We start from the raw sequence: 16,586 nt of genomic DNA, 5'->3' as shown, positions 1-16,586 counted from the left end.
TACTGTTGATGCACATTTGGGTTGGGTGCAGCCTGAGGTCACTAGAACATCACTTTTATTGACAGTCGTGCATGTGCCACCTACTAGCACATGCCATATGATGTTTTTATCTTCCACTTTACTAAGTAATGGTAGTTATTTTCATAAGTGGTTAATACCATTTGGTATTCCCTAGGAGAGGAACTGCTTGCTGGGCAAAGAGAAGTACATATTCAACTTTTCATTGAAGTAATGCCAGTTTTGGCTTACTTCCAAAGAGATTGTGCCAGTGCATAGTTGCGCCAATAGCACGTCGATGTTCCTGTTGTTTCACATGCTTACTAACTCTTGATATTTTCAGACTTCTACTTTTTTTTTTTTTTGAGATAGGGTCTCACTCTGTCACCCAGGTTGGAGTGCAGTGGCACGATCTCGGCTTACTGCAACCTTTGCCTCCCAGGTTCAAGTGGTTCTCCCACCACAGTCTCCCAAGCAGCTGGGACTACAGGCGCGCACCACCATGCCCAGCTAATTTTTGTATTTTAGTAGAGATGGGGTTTCATCATGTTGCCCAGGCTGGTCTTCAACTCCTGAGCTCAGGCAATCTGCCCACCTCAGCCTCCCAAAGTCTTAGGATTACAGGTGTGAGCCACTGCGCCCAGCCTTCAGACTTCTACATTTTTGACCATCTGGTGGGTATAAAATGTATCACTTAAAATATTTGCACACAATTCCATCATGTGGATGAACCACCATTTGTTCAAATCAAGATTCTGGTGTATGACATATAGGTACCTGCCAATTTTTCTATTGTATACTCAAAGTCTTGCTTATCTAATTGCTTCCTTAGCATAAATTCCAAGAGTAGAAATGTCGGGTTAAATGTTCCTCACATTTAACATTTTGATGCTTGTTACCCGACTGCCATTTGGAAAGATTTAACAATTTTACACTCCCATCTACAGTATTTTTATGCTTTTTCCCCATACCCGTGTCAAAATTAGGTATTAAAAGAAATCTACAAAAATTAGCTGGGCATGGTGGCAGGTGCCTGTAATCCCAGCTACTCGAGAGGCTGAGGCAGGAGAATCGCTTGAACCCTGGAGGCGGAGGTTGCAGTGAGCCGAGATCGCACCACTGCACTCCAGCCTGGGCGACAGAGCAAGACTCCGTTTCAAAAAAAAAAAAAAAGATGCATGTCCTTAATTTTAGAAGTCAAATTACACAAGGCTTTTAAAACAACAGAGACCCTTGACCAGTGCTTCTCTCTTTGTAACTACCCAATGGGTTCATTTTGCCCACTGCCCAGATGGAGCCGATTTATCAAAACAAGGGAATTGCAATAGAGTTTAATACACACAGAGCTGGCTGAACAGGAGACCGGAGTTTTATTATTACTGTGAATAGAAAATATCTTGGGCCCCCAAAATCACTAAGCTAAAGGGAAAATTCAAGCTGGGAACTGCTCAGGGCAAACTTGCCTCCCATTCTATTCAAAGCCATCCCTCTGCTCACTGAGATAAATGCATATCTGATTGCCTCCTTTGGAAAAGCTAATCAGAAACTCAGTGCAACGGTTTGTCTCTCATCTACCTGTGACCTGAAAGCCCTCTCCCCTTTCCAGTTGTGCGCTTTTGCTTCCAGTTGTCCCGCCTTTCCGGACCACACCAATGTTCATCTTACATATGTTGATTGGTGTCTCATGTCTCCCTAAAATGTATGAAACCAAGCTGTGCTCTGACCACTTTGGGCACATGTTGTCAGGACCTCATGAGGCTGTGTCACAGGCACACATCCTCAACCTTGGCAAAATAAAGTTTCTAAATTAACTGAGGCCTGTCTCAGATTTTTGGGTTTCACATTCCTCAAATCAGTCTCCCTGAAGATTTGGAAACTGAGGTTTTTAAAGGATAATTTGGTGGGTATGGGGCTAAGGAGTGGGGAGTGCTGATTGGTCAGGTCAGAGATGAAATCCTAGGAGGTCAGTCGAAGCTGTCCTCTAGCAATGAGTCGGTTCCTGGGTGGGGGCCACAACACCAGATGAGCCAGTTTATTGATCTGGGTGGCACCAGCTAATCCATGGACTGAAAAATATCTTCAGCACCTAATCTTAGGTTTTATGGTAGTGGGTAGTGATGTTATCCCTAGGAGCAATTGAGGAGGTTTAGAATCTTGTGGCCTCTAGCTGCAAGACTCCAGAACCATAATTTCTTTATTTTTTTATTTTTTATTTTTATTTATTTATTTATTTTGAGACAGAGTTTCGCTCTTGTTGCCCAGGCTGGAGTGCAATGGCACGACCTCGGCTCGCTGCAACCTCTGCCTCCCAGGTTCAAGCAATTCTCCTGCCTCAGCCTCCTGAGTAGTTGGGATTACAGACACCTGCCACCATGTCTGGCTAATTTTTGTATTTTTAGTAGAGACAGGGTTTCACCATGTTGGCCGGGCTGGTCTCGAACTCCTGACCTCAGGTGATCTGCCTGCCTCAGCCTCCCAAAGTGCTGGGATTACAGGCATGAGCCACCGTGCCCGGGCTATTTTTCTTTTATTATTATTATTATTTTTACTTGCTTTTTCTTTTTTTTTTGGACGGAGTCTCGCTCTGTCGCCCATGCTGGAGTGCAGTGGCGCGATCTTGGCTCACTGCAACCTCCGCCTCCTGGGTTCATGCCATTCTCCTGCCTCAGCCTCCCGAGTAGCTGGGATTATAGGCACCCGCCACCACGCCCGGCTAATTTTTTTTTTTTGCATATTTAGTAGAGATGGGGTTTCACCATGTAAGCCAGGATGGTCTCTATCTCCTGACCTCGTGATCCGCCCGCCTCAGCCTCCCAAAGTGCTGGGATTACAGGCGTGAGCCACCGCACCCGGCTATTTTTACTTTCTTGGGCTTTCCAGTAAAGACCAGAAAACCTGCTAGATAAATTCTAAAACAGCTGTGACACTAAACCATAATATTGTGGCTCATTTGTTAGTCCTACAAAGGCAGTGTGGTTCCCATGCAAGAATGGGGTTTGTTTCAGGAAAGGGCTGTTACAATCTTTATGTCAAAGTTAAAGTTCTTCCCAAAGTTAGTTTGGCCTATGCCCAGGAATGAACACAGAAGCAAGATGGAGTCAGTTAGGTCAGATCTACACACTGCCATAACTTTGTCACTGTTACACTTTTTGCAAAGGCCATTTCACATCCCCAATTCCCACTTCTCAGGAGCCATTTAAAACTTAGCAGTTTTGTCTGTTTGTGTCTGTGTCTCATAACAATATGCTTACGCCACTTGCCCTTGATTTTCAGTTGTAGATTGTGGCAGAGACCACAAATTGCCCACCCTGATACCAACTTTTCCTCAGCCTTCCGAGTTACTGCACCTCCAGAATTCCTGAGCATTTCCAGGCTTCTGAAGCACGAAAGTGTTCTTGTTATCACTTGGCTGTTGCTGACCCTTCTGTTTTTGTCACTATGAATGTATAGCTTTTCTTTTCATTCCTTTACTGTCATTCAGTGGGGTTTGTGGATGGAGTGGAGATACATGCATATATTTATGTGAGAACCTAAGATATTGTACATTTCAGAAAACTAAAAAACAAAACCCCACTTTGAAAACAGAACTAAAACAGTATTTATTTTACAAAGGCCTCTTTAAAAATAGGATGACATTTTAGACATAGGTTGTTAAAAAACGTGCAGTCCAACCCTTTCATTGTACTGATAAAGAAGCTTGAGTGTGTCAGGCTGAGTATTTTCACCAAGTCTCCTGACTTTCCACTCGAGTCTCTTTCCCTGGGCCCCGTGGTTCTCAATCTTAGCTGCTGTTACAAAGTCTTGGAGAGTTTCAAACAACCCTGTACCCTCAGGGCTACATCCCCGGCCAAATAAATCAGTATCTCTGCAGGGGAGCCTGGGCATCAGTAGCACCTGGACTTGCCAGGAGGTCCTATTGTGCAGCCACGCTTGAGGATGACTACCCGCTGCCAGGAGATTGACTGGTTTAGTCCATTTCTAAAAGCATGGTAATGTGGACATCAAGACATCCATCACGAGCTCATTATTATTTATTTGTTTGTTTGTTTGAGACAGGGTCTGGCTCTGTCACCCAGGCTGGAGTGCAGTGGCCTGATCGTGGCTTGCTGCAATCGCCTCCTCCTGGGCTCAAGCCATCCTCCCACCTCAGCCTCCCGAGTAGCTGGGACTCCAGGTGCCCGCCACCACGCCTGGCTTTTTTTTTTTTTAAATTGAGAAAGGCTTTCGCCCTGTTGCCCAGGCTGGTCTCAAACTCCTGGGTTCAAGTGATCCGCCCACCTTGGTATCCCAAAGTGTTGGGATTACAGGTGTGAGCCTCTGTGCCTGGCCTATTTTTATTAATTACATTTGTGTGTTATCCAGATTTTTTTTTTTTTTTTTTTTTTTTTTGAGACGGAGTCTCGCACTGTCACCCAGGCTGGAGTGTAATGGTGCGACCTCAGCTCACTGTGACCTATGCCTCCCGGGTTCATGCAATTCTCCTGCCTAAGCCTCCCGAGTAGCTGGGATTGCAGGTGCACACCACCACACCCGGCTAATTTTTTGTATTTTTAGTAGAGATGGGGTTTCACTGTGTTAGCCAGACTGGTCTCAAACTCCTGACCTTGTGATCCACCTGCCTCCGCCTCCCAAAGTGCTGGGATTACAGGCGTGAGCCACCGCACCTGGCCCCAGATTTTAAATAGTATCTATTTTCATGCCTCAATTTCACAAGTATGTACTCTGTTAATCCAATTAACAATGAACACTCAACAATTTTGTTAGTGGCATCAATACAGTGTTCTTGTGCCACACTCCTTTGATAGTGGCATATTATTTAGCTCAGTTCTCACATGCCACTTATACCCTAAAGTAAATCTCCATGAAACAGTTTAAAATTGCCGAGTGACATGGTCATTTTGCTGTATCAGGATTTTTTCATTGTCTAAGTGCAGTAATGGCAGAGAACATTATGCACTTTATTGCTATTATGCTGATTACAGTTGGACACTGGGTACTGTAGGAGTAGTCACTCAAAACCTCCATTATGATGAATTGATCTATTATCTCTATTTATTAGGTCATAGGAGCTGGTTAACGTCGCTGAGTTTTAGCTCTGGCTGGCAGAAAGCATACTCACTGTTCGTTATGGTTATCAGGGAAGAACAAGAAAAATCACTATATATTGTCACTCCTTGGGGGCGGGTGGCAGTGAAGGAAAAATCCCACAACAGCCTTGGAATACCAGAGCTCCTGACCGTGGGTTAGAATGGTCTTTTATTATGAAGGACAACCCATTGAATTTGAGAAGTCTACAGTGAAAGCAAAATGTGTTCTTAAAATGCAATACTATCTCGAGGCAGTTTAAATTCTAACAATAGGAGCCTACATACCAGATGGCTTTGAAATATTTACAGGTCCTCTTTGCCTGAATTTTTAGTTATCCAGGAACAACCATTATAACTTATACCTTGCCACTAAAAGTAAGCTTTATTTATTCAGAAAAAAAGGTAACAATTTTTCATTTTGAAATAAATCAGGATGCACTGAATAAATGCTGTTTAAAAAGCCACACTTTTAACAACTGAAATCATCGATGGCTTATCTAAGTAAATCCCTTAGTGTGAAGACCAGATAAATAATTTGATGATTTGTGAGAAGTATATAACTGCATGTGATTAAAGCTTCATGTGTATTTGTCATGTCGTGACTCGGTAGTTTAGCCAATAGAAATAATCATTCATTAAAATGGCCCATCTTCCCCACAATAAAACTGATTATAAACCATATCAAAATTTCTGCCACTTTTGGCCAGATGCAGTGGCTCATCACGCCTGTAATCCCAGCACTTTGGAAGGCCGAGGCAGATAGATCACCTGAGCTCAGAAGTTCAAGAACAGCCTGAGCAACATGGGGAGACACCCATCGCTACAAAAAATACAAAAATTAGCCAGGCGTGGTGGTGCATGCCTGTGGTCCCAGCTACTCGGGAGGCTGAGGAGGGAGGATCCCTTAAGCCTGGGAGGCAGAGGCTGCAGTGAGCTGAGATCCCACCACTGCACTCTAGCCTGAGCGACAGAGCAAGACCCTGTCTCAAAAAGAAAAAAAAAAATTCTACCACTTTTATTTTTAAAAGTTGAAAAACTGGCTGGGCATGGTGGCTCATGCCTGTAATCCCAGCACTTTGAGAGGCCGAGGTGGGCGGATCACCTGAGGCCAGGCGTTCAAGACCAGCCTGGCCAACATGGTGAAACCCCGTCTCTACTAAAAATACAAAAATTAGCCAGGTGTGGTGGCACACGCCTGTAATCCCAGCTACTCGGGAGGCTGAGGCAGGAGAATCACTTGAACCCAGGAGGCGGAGGTTGCAGTGAGCCGAGGTTGTGGCCACTGCACTCCAGCCAGGGCAACAGAGTGAGCCTCCATCTCAAAAAAAAAAAAAAAAAGAAAAAAAAAAGTTGAAAAACTAAATTTGCTAAAATTAAATGTGCCTAATTTTCCTAATTAAAAAATGTTTATCTTTACTTAAAAATGGAGGGGGGTATCTCACTATTACTAGAAAGAGTAACTATATAAAATTATTTGAATTATTGATGCACATTCAGAGTCCTGGTTTTTAATACCAAAAAGCCATTAAGGTTGGGCGCAGTGGCTCACGCCTGTAATCCCAGCACTTTGGGAGGCCGAGGCGGGCGGATCACCTGAGGTCGGGAGTTCAAGACCAGCCTGACCAACATGGTGAAACCCTGTCTCTACTAAAAATACAAAAATTAGCCGGGTGTGGTGGCGCATGCCTGTAATCCCAGCTACTAGGGAGGCTGAGGCAGGAGAACTGCCTGAACCTGGGAGCCGGAGGTTGCAGTGAGCTGAGACTGCGCCATTGCATTCCAGCCCAGGCAACAGTGTGAGACTCTGTCTCAAAAAAAAAAGCCGTCAAAGAGGCAAATAAAATACTGCAAGTCAGACATAATCATAAGATTTCTGCTGAAACCTTTTAAATGTCCTGAAATCCTATTTTTAACAATATTTTGATTAAAGCAAATCATCTTGATTACAATAGTGCATCTTAAATCACTGGGAGTACAAGTGTAATTGCTGCTTTATCTCTGAAACAATGTTTCTCTAGTTTTTTTTTCAAAAATTACCAATTAAGGCTGTGGCTCACGCCTGTAATCCCAGCACTTTGGGAGGTCAAGGCGTGCGGATCATTTGAGATCAGGAGCTCGAGACCAGCCTGGCCAACACAGTGAAACCCCATCTCTGCTAAAAATACAAAAAAATTAACTGGGCATGGTGGCGGTTGCCTGTAATCCCAGCTACTGTGGAGGCTGAGGTGGGAGAATCGCTTGAACTTGGGAGGCGGAGGTTGCAGTGAGCTGAGATCAAGCCACTGCACTCCAGCCTGGGTGACAGAGCAAGATTCTGTCTCCAAGAAAAAAAAACAAACAAAAAAAGAAATGCCCGATTTACCAAGAATATTTCTCATCCCCCTAAAAACTTGCCCCCCCTCCCTTTTTTGAAACAGGGTCTCTGTCACCCAGGCTGAAGTGCAGTGGCATGATCATGGCTCACTGCAGCCTGGATCTCCTGGGCTCAAGCAATCCTCCTGCCTCAGCCTTCCAAGTAGCTAGGACCACAGGTGTGGGCTACCACACCTGGCTCATTTGTATTTTTGTAGAGGCAGGGGTCTCCCTATGTTGCCCAGGCTGGTCTTGAACTCCTGAGCTCAAGCAATCTGCCTGCCTCAGCCTCCCAAAGTGCTGGGATTACAGGTGTGAACCACCACGCCCAGCCCTTGGGTCTTTTTAATTTTGGTAGTATAGAAATAACTGGAACCTCAGAGGAGACACCTGTAATGCCAACTGGAAAAACACTGCTGCAAAGGACATCTAGTGGAAGGGTAAAAAGTAAAAAGCAGTAGAAACCTCAGCTTCCCTGAGAGCATATTAGACCAGTGCTTCCCAAACTGTAAATAAAGTCCATTCTCATCCCCTGGGCGTTCTTAGTAACATCAACTGGTCTGGGGCAGGCATTTCCAACATACTGCCAGGGCATGGCCAAGCTACACTGGTTCCTGAGCCACACTCTTTGAGTAGTGAGGCATAATCTCCATAGTGTGATGTTCATATTTTAGCATTTTATTAAGTTTTACAGGTTTTCATGCTTGGTATATCTTGTTGGCTAACCCCTAGGCATGTAATAAATACTTAGAAATTTTCCACCGAACATGGTGATAAATTATTTTGCTCTTTAAAGGAATAACACTTCAGTTACCTATATAATTTACTAAAGCAGAACATTTTACTCCTTGATGAATCCATAAAAATACAGCACAACTGTATTCTTACAGTATGTACAAAATCTTATTTTATCCTTTTATTTTCACAGGGCAATGCATAATTAGGTTGTTTTTAAATGAGATATTATGTAAAATTGATAGCAATAACTGTCACACACCTCTATTGCCATTGTAGGGTTTTTCTCTTTCTCTGATTTTTTTTTGTGTGTGTTTATTCAACATTTATCAATAAGAATTTTAGTGCATTCACTAAGAGCCAAGCACCGACACATCCTGATATGCTTCCATCTAGGACTTTTAGCTGCTTAAAAACATTTAACATGCTTCTTTTCCTCCAGCAAACTCTTTAAAAAAAAAAAAAAGAAACTCTTTCCTTCAATGAGATTATTTCAGAAGTTGCCAGTCACCTTGGAACCCAAACTCAGTAATAAGCAACTGTGGCACCACAAGTGGAAACCTTTTGATGATGGGCCCAGTGGTTTCATGGAATACACGGGTTTACTGCTATAACCCAAGAGACTCCAGTTGAGACAGTCTGGCTCAGACACATGCATCCACAACTATGAACAGGAGTAATGCCTGGACTCATACCCAGTTCTCTTGTTGACTATATCTTTGCCAAAGGACTACTGACTAGTTTTAATGGGGCCAAGAACACAAATATGTATATTTTTCTTATAAAGAAACATTTTAATTCTATTCCCCTTTATGTAATAAAGGCTTCTTGAAAAACATGAAAGGTTTGGGGAGCAAATGCTTAGGAAGTTTTCTGACATTAAACCACCTTGTTCATTCGTTCATTCATTCATTCATTCATTTTTGAGACGGAGTCTCTCACTCTGTCACCCAGGCTGGAGTGCAGTGGCGTGATCTCAGCTCACTGCAACCTCCACCTCCCAGGTTCAAGCAATTCTCCTGCCTCAGCCTCCTCACCTTGTTCTTTAAAAATAATCATATTCTATGAATATGTGTCTGCTGGTATAGCAGAAAGAGAAGGATTAATCAATAAAGTCCTAGAAGGTGAACTCGGAGGAACACAATTTTATGAAGACTCACAGTTTAAGACAAAGCTAAAACATTTATATGTGGTGATGATTAAAACAAGAACAACAGACTTTAAGGGGAATGGGCTTCTGAAGGTTATTGTAATACAAAAAGTATGGAAGGTCCTACTTTGTATAAAAACTGTGATGTAAAATTTCTGGTATAGTTTAAAAAGAAAAGAAAGAAAAGGCCCCAGAGAAAAACAAATATTTTCGCACAGCTTTTTTTTTTTTTTTTTTTTTTGAGACTGAATCTCACTCTATCGCCCAGGCTGGAGTGCAGTGGCGCAATCTCAGCTCGCTGCAACCTCTGCCTCCTGGGTTCAAAAGCCTCCCTAGTAGCTGGGATTACAGGTGCCTGCCACCATGCCCGGCTAATTTTTGTATTTTTAGTAGAGACAGGGTTTCACTATGTTGGCAAGGCTGGTCTCGAACTCCTGACCTCCGGTGATCTGCCCACCTCGGCCTCCCAAAGTGCTGGGATTACAGGCCTGAGCCACCACGCATGGCCTGCACAGTATTTCTTAATGTAAAATTGTGTGATGCTTATATCATTAAAATCAACTTATTTATCTTTTGGCTTTCAGGTGGAATTTTAGAAAATACCTGGCAAGTGAATAGTTCTGAAAGTGCTTCCTCTTAAGTTCTTTGGTATATTTGGTCATTTTGATAGTAATCAACCCATTAAGTAGGTACTTTAACACCCTCATATCAATTAAAATGGAATGTGGAGTACAGATATTTAGAAAACCATGACTGAGGAATAAATTATATTTTTGACCTCATGGAAAACAGAACTCTAAAATTTTACTTATGTTTCTGTGGCAAAGATAGCCATACTGCCTATGAAGACATCTCTAACTTTATATTAAAGAAATGTTCTATAAAACATCTCTTTCTGATTATTAGAAGTAACTGTTCTATATACTTTTTTAAAGTAGAAGAGGCAAGTTTCAACTTGAAAAAAGAATAATTTTGAATTTCATAAAATTATACTCTTTCATGCCTTCTGATTCAGTAAGTGTCAACATCTAGAATTTAATGTCAGTTTGCAGACTGTTAAGGATTATTCTTCTATTTCAGGAACAGCTAATTTTCCTCTTGAAGCATTTTCTCTATTTCCTTATCCCAGTTTTCATCTCGTTTTTCAGATTCTGTCACCACTTCATATTCTTGAAGTTCCTGCTGCAGTTCTTTTTCCCAATCTGCAGAATCCTCTAAAAGAAACAAAGGAGAAGAAAAAGATTCTCTCTGAATTCATAATGCTGGTGTTCACAATTCGGTCCATCTCAATTACCTACGTAAAGTCCTAGCTGCTGTAATTTTTAGTATCTCAGGCTTCACTACTATGTGTGCTCAGAAAAACTCAGTAAATTTTAACAGTGACCAAGGATAAACACAATTAGAAAGATAAATCTGTTAATGTAGAAGCAAAGGTATCAGATGTCATCAATATATTTTGGGTGTTATTTTGCTTTCCCTATGCCTCTGCATTTCCTTTTATTTAAATAGGTAAATGATAATTAATACTTGGTTGCAAGTTAATTTTTACCACTACCAATGATGATGATGGTAGCAAAAGCAGCTAATGTTTATTGAGCACTTACTGGGCTGGGCACTGGCCCAACTGCTTTCTATGTATCACGCTTTTCACCCTTGGAACAGTCCATGGACAAGGTATCACTATTTGCCACATCTTATAGATAGGGAAATGGAGACTTAGGAGAGGTTAAGCAACTTGCCCAAGATCACACCGTTTGACAGCGACAGATATAAGGATGGAACCACATCTGCAGGCTCCACAGTCTATGCTTAACCACTATACAAAGAGCTGTCTCCTTAAGAGTGGAGACAGACACCGGGGTCTGAAGTCAGCCTGGACTCTCTCATGGTGTTCTGACTGGAGCTCTCACACTGGTCTTCCGTGTTGAGATTTAGACCTGCAACTTTCTACATAGACACTCAATATACCTCTGTGTGTGTAGGATAATGCATCTGCTATGTAATGTTATAAAATGGTGAGAAAACAAACTGGCTATTTAAAAAGTAAAGCTAAGATTCATTTTTGTCTCTTTTTTTTTTTTGAGACAGAGTCTCACTCTGTTGCCCAGGCTGGAGTGCAATGGTGTGGTCTCGGCTCACTGCAACCTCTGCCTCCTGGGTTCAAGCGATTCTCCTGCCTCAGCCTCCCAAGTAGCTGGGATTACAGGTGCCCGCCACCACGCCTGGCTAATTTTTGTTTTTTTTTTTTTTTTTGAGACGGAGTCTTGCTCTGTTGCCCAGGCTGCAGTGCAGTGGCATGATCTCGGGTCACTGCAAGCTCCGCTTCCTGGGTTCAGGCCATTCTGCTGCCTCAGCCTCCCAAGTAGCTGGGACTACAGGCACCCGCCACCACGCCAGGCTAATTTTTTTTTTTTTTGTATTTTTAGTAGAGACGGGGTTTCACCATGTTAGCCAGGATGGTCTCGATCTCCTGACCTCGTGATCCGCCCGCCTCAGCCTCCCAAAGTGCTGGGATTACAGGCATGAGCCACCGTGCCCAGCCTGTCTTTAAAAATAAACCTTAAACTTAGCTATAGAGAAAACAAAAATGAAATGCTTTAATCGTTCTACAGCAGCAACCTCAAAGGAAAAGACACCCTGTGTTGTGCAGGAAGCCACCAATTTCACAAATATTTATTAGGGTGCTTACTGAGTGCTAAGTTCCACATTAGGTACTGTAGGGGGACAGAAAGACAATGTGTAACTGCCCTTGGGGAGCTTACAATTTAGTCCTGGAGCCAAGATATATAATATATAAAAGACTATTGGGGCCAGGCATGTTGGCTCATGCCTGTAATCCCAGCACTTTGGGAGGCCGAGGCAGACAGATCACTTGAGGCCAGGAGTTCGAGACCAGCCTGCCAACATAGCAATACAAAACATACAAAAATTAGCCAGATGTGGTGGTGCGCGCCTGTAGTCCCAGCTACTTGGGAGGCTGAGGCAGGAGAATCGCTTGAATCCAGGAGGTGGAGGTTGCAGTGAGCCGTGACTGCACCACTGCACTCCAGCCTGGGCGACAGGGTGAGACTCCATCTCAAAAAAAAAAAAAAAAAAAGACTGTTGGGCTGGGCATGATGGCACATACCTATAATACTAGCACTTAGAGACACTGAGGTGGCAAGATTGCTTGAGCCCAAGAGTTCAAGATCAGCCTGGGCAATCTGGCAAGACCCCATCTCTACAAAAAATTTAAAAAATTAGCCTGGTGTGGTGGCACACGCCTGTAGTCCCAGCTACATTGGAGCCTGAGGTGGGTGGATGGTGTGAGCCTAGGAGTTTGAGGCTGCAGTGAGCTATGACGGCACTATTGCACTTCAGCCTGGGTGACAGAGTGAGACCCTATCTCAAAAAGAAAACTGGTTTTTAAAAGCAGCCTGCTCCTTCCCAGAAGCAATGCTCTTTTGGCATGCAGCAGCTGGGAAAAGAATCTTCCATGTACATGTCTACAGTCAAGCAGAATGCCAGCTTTTAAAAATTTATTATTATTATTATTATTATTATTATTATTATTTTGAGATGAAGTCTTGCTCTGTCACCCAGGCTGGAGTGCAGTGGTGTGATCTCAGCTCACTGCAACATCCGCCTCCCGGGTTCAAGTGATTGTCCCGTCTCAGCTTCCTCCCGAGTAGCTGGAATTGTAGATGTGAGCCACTGCACCAGGGCCAAAAATTTTTTATTTATTTATTTATTTATTTTTGAGGCGGAGTCTCGCTCTGTCACCCAGGCTGGAGTGCAGTGACCCGATCTCGGCTCACTGCAAGCTCCGCCTCCCAGGTTCATGCCATTCTCCTGCCTCAGCCTTCCGAATAGCTGGGACTACAGGCACCCACCACCAGGCCTGGCTAATTTTTTTTTGTATTTTTAGTAGAGACGGGGTTTCACCGTGTTAGCCAGGATGGTCTCGATCTCCTGACCTCGTGATCTGCCCGCCTCGGCCTCCCAAAGTGCTGGGATTACAAGCGTGAGCCACTGCCTCTGGCAAGAATCAATTTTGATGCAAAATTTACAACACATTTTTGTGCACTGGCTTCAGAATAACAATTTTCTACAATTAGCTTTGGAATTAGGGAGACGAATAGTTTCTTTGCTTTGATTTGTTTTGTTTTTTACCTTCCAGTACGGCTGTCTCCTCTTGCTTTTTGTCAAGCACTAGTTGCTCCATTTCTTTCCTTAGATCTTCCTGATTTAGGTTACAGGCATCGAAGGCATCACTGACAAACTCAGAAACACCTGGGCTAGTAGAAATTTCTTCCTCATCCTGAAATGCAACAAATGAGCTCTCGAAATGGTTTGCTAAGCGACATTTGTGTTATTCTGGTTTGCTATTGTCTCACAATTTAATGCCGTGCTATTTTTATTTCTTTTCTCTGCGAGCTGTAAGACAATGAGCACTGCTCTCCAACCTTCTAACTTGCAGTTGCTTGGTAACTACATGAGTTACCACCTGAGGCTATTATTCTCCTTCACAGTTTGAATCACTCCAACCCTTCTCTGCAATCCCTGATGAGCACATCTAGAATTACATATGCCAGTAAATCGTCCTCAAGTCTCAGCCCTAGTTCCTTGACTATTCAAGTACCAGATGCTGCTTCTTCCAAACCCATATTCATACATAGTTTTAAATGGTATCAGAAAGAGTTAACACAGTTACTTTATTTCCAGATATCAACTACTAGGTACAATGTAAAACTGGATTACCTCTTGAGTTTTAAGCTGAGATTTGATTACAACGGGTGGCGTTTTGGGCCGTACTGCCTCTAAGAAGTGAGAATAAGAGAGACAATAATTGCTTGGTTCAGTTCTGAATACATATTATAATCACAGTAAAATATCCACAAGTATTATGATACTAAATAATTTTCAGAAATGAATTTTTATGTTATGCTTTCAGCTTTTCTTAAGTTATAAGAAACAGCCATGGTGAAACCATCTCAACCTCTTACTTTGGGGATATTTTTATCTATCTATCTACCTATCCATTTATTTATTTTTAGACATGGGGTGTCACTATGTTGCCCAGGCTGGACTCGAACTTCTGGGCTCAAGTGATCCTCCTGCGTCAGCCTCCTGGGGATATTTTTAACATGTCATCATATTCAATACATATCCTTACATAAAATTTCCAGCAGGAAATAATTTTTAACTACAGTGTTAGCAAAATTCATTGAAGAATAGTTCTGTACTTTTTTAGAATAATGAGAATTAAGCTATTTATCAAGTTTGCCTGCTGATATGAGTGCTAGAAAAAGGCAGTCTTTATGGAATACTGTCATAAGTCCATTTTGTTAAACAAGGCAGTATTTGGCAAAATGGCATTTTCCAACAAAATTAACATAAATGCTAAAGAATAACAGACAATTGGGATGCATGTTAACACTGATATACAAAATGACAAATTTTCCTGTGTAGAGCAACTTCACTCCATTTCCCTGACACTGACGGCAGTGTCAGATCCTGTCCTAGTATTCTGTATAACCTGTACCTCAGGACATGCTGTTTTGCTTAATCATTTAAAATTTCGTGAATTAAATCACCCCGCTTCTTGTGGGATAAATGTCCAGTTGTAATGAGTACCTACTATACACAGCCGGTACTCACTAAGAATTTAAACTATGACACAAAATGTGTTTCTTATTTTAATTATTACAGATTTCAAACAGCTACCCTTATTATAAAACACATTCCCACAACCAGGGGTAAGTTAGTGTCACAATGAGTCCAATGTTCATCAGTGCCTAGCTCAGAACTAGATAGATCCTTGTAACTTGGGAGCGGAATGGAGCTTTGTTCTGCTCTACAGACTGCACACACTGGAGAAACATCAGGTTGAAACAAACAAAAAGGAGGTGGACTGAATCAGGGTGGAGGACAGAAGTATAAAGAATCACATGGTTAAGGGCCAAAAATGAGAGGGGGGGAAGATGACGGATGTTTGAGAGAGAAATAAAAAGAAAAAAAAACTCGCCAGGCACAGTGGCTCATGCCTGTAAGTCCCAGCTACTTGGGAAGCTGAGGCAGGAGGATTGCTTGAGTCTAGGAGTTTGAGGACAGCCTGGGCAACATAGTGAGACCCGTGTCTAAAAAAAAAACAAAAATGAAAACAAGGAATGAGAAAGGAGATAAGCAAAGTAAAGGAAAGCTTGGGGAAGACATGTGTGAGCTGGGTCAGAGAGAAGGCAGTAAGAGAAAAATGAAGATTTCCTCTGGGAAGAAAAGAATTTTTCCCTAAGGCAATGACATTTCTGGTACGTATAAGAGGTCAAGCTCATTTGAGTCTCTAAGAACAACTTTTTCTGTAGAGTGCTGTCTTCTACCCAGAATATACCTGCCAGCGGCAAATCTTGCTCTCTGCCATTGCTCTTCTCCTCCTTCCCTGCGGCCTGCTGTTGGGCAGCCAGGGCCGTGAGCTGGGCTGACTGCTTAATCAGGGAGACGCGGTAAAAGTAGTTCCTCCAGAACACTTCTTCCTTCACACTTTTAAAGAAAGGCAAATTAGAACAGTGGAAAAAGGCAAAATTAAAAATGAATAAAAAGCAGACAGACAAGAACACATTTGAGAACGCACACAGACAAGTGCACGCAGGGGTTATTTGTTGTAGAGGGGACTGGAGTAGATGATTTGCAAGAGCACTTTCAAAGCTGAGTGAGGTTCAGAGGGGGTTCATATTGGCTTTAACAATTTTTTTTTTGACATGGAGTCTTGCTCTGTTGCCCAGGTTGGAGTGCAGTGGTGTGATCTCAGCTGACTGCAACCTCCGCCTCCTGGGTTCCAGCAATTCTCTTGCCTCAGCCTCCCGAGTTGCTGGGATTATAGGTGCCCGCCACCATGCACAGCTAATTTTTGTATTTTTAGTAGAGACGGGGTTTCACAGTGTTGGCCTGGCTGGTCTCAAACTCCTGACCTCATGATCTGCCCGCCTCGGCCTCCCAAAGTGCTGGGATTACAGGCGTGAGCCACCGCACCCAGCCCATATTCACTTTAGAATTGAAAGCTAACAACAGGATAAACCTAACAGCTATCTTCCCCGTAGCAGCAAAATACAAGTTACAGAATACCAATGAAACCTCAGCATTTCTTGGTATCTTAATGATACCAATACTGCTCTCGGTAGAAGAAAACATGGCATTGTTGTGAAACTAGCATAATCAACCTGGGAAACCAGAAGCAGAGCCAGGACTCCACCAATCACTTGCTGTTTCTCAAGAGGATTAAATGCCTTCCA

The 16,586-nt window shown here is 42.8% G+C and overlaps 1 protein-coding gene and 1 non-coding gene across 2 annotated transcripts in view; both read right to left on the bottom strand.

The window, feature by feature from the left end:
- Positions 1 to 2,864: 2,864 nt before the first annotated feature.
- Positions 2,865 to 2,926, bottom strand: LOC112438841 (U7 small nuclear RNA). Its single transcript, XR_003027161.1, has one exon. It is a non-coding gene; the product is annotated as a U7 small nuclear RNA (small nuclear RNA).
- Positions 2,927 to 5,447: 2,521 nt separating this feature from the next.
- The window catches only part of SYAP1 (synapse associated protein 1), a 45,911-nt gene continuing 34,772 nt past the window's right edge, over positions 5,448 to 16,586 (bottom strand). The window contains exons 6-9 of the mRNA XM_003819524.5: positions 15,689 to 15,837; positions 14,062 to 14,120; positions 13,474 to 13,621; positions 5,448 to 10,535 (exon numbers count right to left, since the gene is read on the bottom strand). Coding sequence (XP_003819572.1) covers positions 10,408 to 10,535; positions 13,474 to 13,621; positions 14,062 to 14,120; positions 15,689 to 15,837 — 484 coding nt within the window. The 3' untranslated portion in view covers positions 5,448 to 10,407. The remainder of the gene's footprint in view (positions 10,536 to 13,473; positions 13,622 to 14,061; positions 14,121 to 15,688; positions 15,838 to 16,586) is intronic.

The sequence above is a fragment of the Pan paniscus genome, chromosome X (assembly GCF_029289425.2).
Source record: "Pan paniscus chromosome X, NHGRI_mPanPan1-v2.0_pri, whole genome shotgun sequence".
Taxonomy (NCBI): domain Eukaryota; kingdom Metazoa; phylum Chordata; class Mammalia; order Primates; family Hominidae; genus Pan; species Pan paniscus.
The sequence above is the reverse complement of the archived record's forward strand: the minus strand, read 5'-3'. Positions and strand labels throughout refer to the sequence as shown.